General features: G+C 42.8%; 1 protein-coding gene across 1 annotated transcript; it reads right to left on the reverse strand.

Moving 5' to 3' along the window:
* Window positions 1–421: 421 nt before the first annotated feature.
* Window positions 422–4,919, reverse strand: LOC104968161 (zinc finger MYM-type protein 4-like; the record flags this gene model as incomplete). Its single annotated transcript, XM_010797733.1, has 9 exons — window positions 4,852–4,919; window positions 4,611–4,728; window positions 4,265–4,377; window positions 3,546–3,717; window positions 2,577–2,845; window positions 2,332–2,497; window positions 1,502–1,653; window positions 741–855; window positions 422–661 (listed from the first exon to the last, which is right to left on the reverse strand). Coding segments are annotated over exons 2-9 (1,303 nt in total), but the record flags the coding sequence as incomplete, so codon positions are not given.

Genomic DNA, 4,919 nt, shown 5'->3' on the forward strand with positions numbered 1-4,919 from the left:
ACTTGTATAAAATTCCCAAGTGGACCTTTAATAAAAAAGTTTGAGTACCCCTGATGTACACCTTCTACCGAGGCGCCATCGAGAGCATCCTCAGCAGCTGCATTACGGTGTGAAGCTGCACCCCCTCCAACCGCCCTGCAGCCCATAGTGAGCTCTGCTGAGAGGATCATTGGTGCCTCCCAACACTGCTGCACCTCCACAACACCTTGAAGCACTCAGCATTGTGGGGGGACCCCCATACTACCTCTTCACCCTCCTGCCTTCAAGGAGGAGGTTCTGCAGCCACCGGTCCAGCTCCACCAGACTCAAAACCAGCTTTTTTCCCCAGGCTGTCAGGATGCTGAACTCTCTCCCCTCCCTCCCACATCTCCACACTCAAATATATTGATAATAAAGTTGACTTTGACAATCCTACTGGTACCTGACTCTGCCTCGTTTGGGGGGTAGAAGCGCAGGAAGGTGTTCTTGCTGTTGTCATGGTTGGTTTTGGTGCAGCGCATGACGTGGGCGAAGGACAGCTGGCGGTGCTGCTCCACCGTAGTGAAGCCAAAGTACTTGCAGCAGAAGAAGAGCAGAGTGTTGAGGAGGACGATGGGGGAGTACGCCCCCAGCTGTTTACATTCCCAGAGAAACTCCTCCTCCACACGGGAATGGATATAACCTGCAGAGAGGGAGGAGAGCTGTTAGAAGTCTGATCACTCTGTGCAGGTAATAGGCGGAGAAAAGACACTACGACTCACCGCTGGCTGAGACTGAGGGTCTGAAACTCTTCAGGATCTGGGTGAACATTGTGGAGAACTTGCTGTAGGTCAGATCACTGAATATGTTCTCCATACGGGCGTTCTCAAACAGGTACTGAAGAGAAAAGACAACATTTAAGTCCGATAAAGCAACAAAACTGTGTGAAGGCACTTACATCAGACCCTTCAATAACAATCGACAACACAGTGAATGTGATGACACTATTATAAAAGGGTCCCATTATTAATAGGATTAGCATCATAATCACATGATGTCCAATATATATTAAATGTACACAAACGTTAAATGTCATATGGAATAAAGCAAAAAACATATGACCCTATATCTGTATGAAACAGTTACTAACCGAGAAACAAGCTTATATGAGGAATGTTTTCACATTTCTATTATGCATTATGAATGATGGCACATGGTGATTATGTAGTGTCTTATTTTGACTGACTATCCTGCATAATGTACGTAAATGTATTTAACAATAAAAGATACGGTAATGTAGATTCTTCACAGTTTCTTTCATATCAATAACTATGGTTGATTTATTTATTTGATTCACACACATACATATAATTCATATGAAAATAAATACAATGTAAAGTATGTATGAGGAAGTGGTAGAAACCTCAAATTTCTACCACTTCCTCATACATACTTTAGATACAAATGTGTAATATAATAATAATATAACATAGCAGCTGTGAGAGTGCATAATACAATGTGTGTGTAGTGTTGCTCATCTTGCCTGTTGGATGCTGAGGCAGAGGTAGAAGAGGCCGTCGGGGGGGTACGGCTCTCCGTCAGGACGTTTCACCTCAGTGATGAAACGACACAGGCTGTCGCTCAGCTCTGCCGCGGAACAGCGGAGAATATCTTTGTTGAACGTCACGGCACAGGCTGACAGGAGAAGAGGCAGGAGGACGTGTCAACAATGTTGTGTTGGGTTATCATATACTTCACACGTTGTTTATTGAGTTCAGGTTCCACTGACCTATCTGTTGAGTTATCTAAATAAAAAAAAGATTCTTCTTGAAGTGAATTCTAATCTAGATTGTTGGGCTTAAGCTGAAATACTACCATGCGTGCCAAAAACAATATACCGTAATTTTCGGACTATAAGCCGCACCTGAATATAAGCCGCAGCAGCGGCATACCACTCTCGGTTCCACTTTTACTTTTGCGCGCTACCTGTCTCACTCTTTTCCGGCCTCCAGCTTTTCCTGCTGGAACCCGCCGCTTAAAGGTGGGGGTCTGCGGACCGGCCATAGAGCCCATAGAGTTAAAGGTGTTGGCCGTTAGCTGTAAAAATCCATAGATTAGCCGCACCGTTATATAAACCGCAGCGTCGAAAAATAGGGAAAAAGGCGCGGCTTATAGTCCGAAAATTACGGTACATTTTATAAAAATGTAATAATAATATCTCAATAATGATAGAAGTTTTAGTTTCAAATACCTTTGCACAAACAATTGCAGACATCTGGCAGTTGTTAAGATTTGTTCTAACTCAAAAAACTAAACTTTTAGTTTAGGTAAAGAAAGTTGAAGTAAAAAAGGAAGAAGGACAGAAAGACATACAGGAAACCAGGTCCAGGTCAGTTTGAGATTCCCTCCACTGTATCCATCTCTTCCAGGCGTCGATCCCACGTTGACTGTTCAGTTTGTGGCGCTTCCTCGTACTGACCTCCTCTCTTTGGGAACCCTCCGCTTTAGCCACGTTGGAAGGCTGTTGCGGTTTATGACCCTTTAAAAAGAGAATTTAGACAAGATCAAACCACAGAGCGATGAGACCAAAGCATCTAAAGTCCCAGCTGGTTTGTTACCTTGTCCTTGTTGTGGACTGTCCCCACAGTCTGTTGTGATAGCAGAGAGACTGGTGCAGGACTCAGTGAGCTCTGGGAACCCCCTCTCAGCTCCAGAGGAGGAGGGGGGGGCTCATTGGCCTGGCACAGCTCTAAAACCGGTGAAGGTTTTTCGCTGTTGTTTGGTCGACTGAGAGATCCAGAGCTGCTGCCAGAGGAGGAGTCTTCCTCGTTGGTAAAAGTGGCCTGATGATCTGAGTCCAAGTCATCGCTACACTTACTGCTGTGGTCTAGAAATACATTGATAGAAAATAAATAATTAGATTCAAGTATAAACTATTGTGAATCCAGATTGTTTGAATGTTTTTGGTTTTTCTAAACTCCTTCCAGAGATTTTTTATCAATACATTCGAAATATTTTCTACTACGTTAAATGATTACCTATACTAAGAATGATCAATAAGCGCAGTAGTATTCTTCAAACCCTAACAATACTCATCCCTAGAGTAAATATTCACTGAGAGAAGAAAGTTGAAAGGAAGCATAAACAGCGCTAAATTAAACGGAAAGAAAAACAAAGACGAGAAAACAGAATGAAAGATACTTTGACTAAATTAAAGATTGACAAATGTAGGGGGAGTCTAACGTAAATGACAGCCTTCACTTCCTCTAAAAATGAGTCAAAAAAGTGTCCAACTCAAGGACACGAGTGGAAGCTCTTATCCGTTTCTCCTGTGGGATAACAACCTCCCTCTGTCATCGTACACAGAGCTGTTTTAGATAAGTGAAATAAAAAAAACAGCTCCGTGCCTTGACAATAACTGTGTTGCAATTCTTAATCTAAAAACATAATTCATCTCGAGAGTTTTTTTTATCCTGTGAGCACCAAAAGGAGTTTGTGCAACATGCTGAGCCTTACATCAGAGTCTGCCTTAACTCCTGAATGACAAAGTAGATCAGAATCAGATCATAGGAGGACCAATGTCTTACCCTTTGGAGCACGGTTTTCTCGTCTTTGTCCCTCTTTTTTTACCAGCGTGTCTTCTCTCTCCTTCCTCTCATCCTGTGCTTTCTTCAGATCAGACGTGAAGCTGAGCTCTCCCTCCTGCAGGTCGTTCATGGATTTCCCGGTTGGATTTGGTAGAAACACGGGCACAGGCAGCTGCAGCAGGACAGTATGACAAAGACAGGGTGGTACATTTGAAGGTAGCACCTGGAGGTTTTGTTGCCTAACCAGGGGAACCAATGGGAGGAGGGATAGAGTGGGGAGGCTGGATGCGTCTTAAATGTCAGAAAGATGCCTGAAAATACTAAATGTTATCACTTAAAAACAGACATTCTCGACACTTTTCCACACACTCTTTTAAAGGTCTTTACTGAAATCTCAATCTACTGTCAACTTCAGCTGTTCTTTTTTGTGGCTGTGTTCAAACATGACCTGATGGTGCTGTATGACAGAGCATGATTAATCCAAATTAAATTGTAAAGAAATGTAAAGGATGTCATGTGGTTGGTGTCTATCCTGACCAATACAAATAGGTTTGAGGTGGAGCAAGTACACAAATATTTGCAAAAAAAGTATAAGTAAGGGCATCTTCATTTGGAAAAAGAAACAATTAAATGTGTGTGTGCTTAGCAGTGCATCATGTAAGGAAGAAGGGAAACACCGATGTCTAAATGTGATCAAGGTTACCAGGAGTTTTACATACCGGTATGGGCAGGCCCACCGGCCACGGTGTGTACTGGCTGTACATGTTCATTGGCAGAGGAACGTACACTGGCACTGGGACAGGCAGGACTATGACTTTGGGGAAAGACTTGTCTTCACACACACAAAAAGGGGAAAAAAACAGTATCACATCTCTTTTTTCAGGATAGAGGGTAAACGTGTACAGTAGATCTTTGCACTAGTATATTTTCCATAAGAAAATATGTGTGTTGGTCACGAACTCGCTGATTCAATAAAACTGGCTAACATCTTTGATTTGGTAAGGATCAAAGAATGGATTCACAAGAATCAGACTAGCATTTTAGAAATCCTGAAATTATGTTTACCCGTCTGTGTCTCTGTGTTGACAGTCTGCGTCGTGCAGGAGACTCCTTTGTTGTGGACCAGCGGTGTGCAGAGCATGGACTTATTCTTCAGCTGCTTGGGGGAGGTTTGAACACTGGCCTGAAGAACAGACACAACAACAATAACAAAACATCCAAAAGGTTAGATATTAGCTCATTCAAATGTGTGCTTGGAAACACTTTTTAAATCTAATACGGGTAGGAGTTTCTGGAATAAACTTACATGTCCAACCACCTTTGTCTGAACGTCAGAGACCGGCACTGAAGAGAAATGACAGCTTTAGTCAGAAA

Source organism: Notothenia coriiceps, unplaced genomic scaffold (genome assembly GCF_000735185.1).
Source record: "Notothenia coriiceps isolate Sejong01 unplaced genomic scaffold, NC01 NC01_scaffold00038352, whole genome shotgun sequence".
Classification (NCBI taxonomy): Eukaryota; Metazoa; Chordata; class Actinopteri; order Perciformes; family Nototheniidae; genus Notothenia; species Notothenia coriiceps.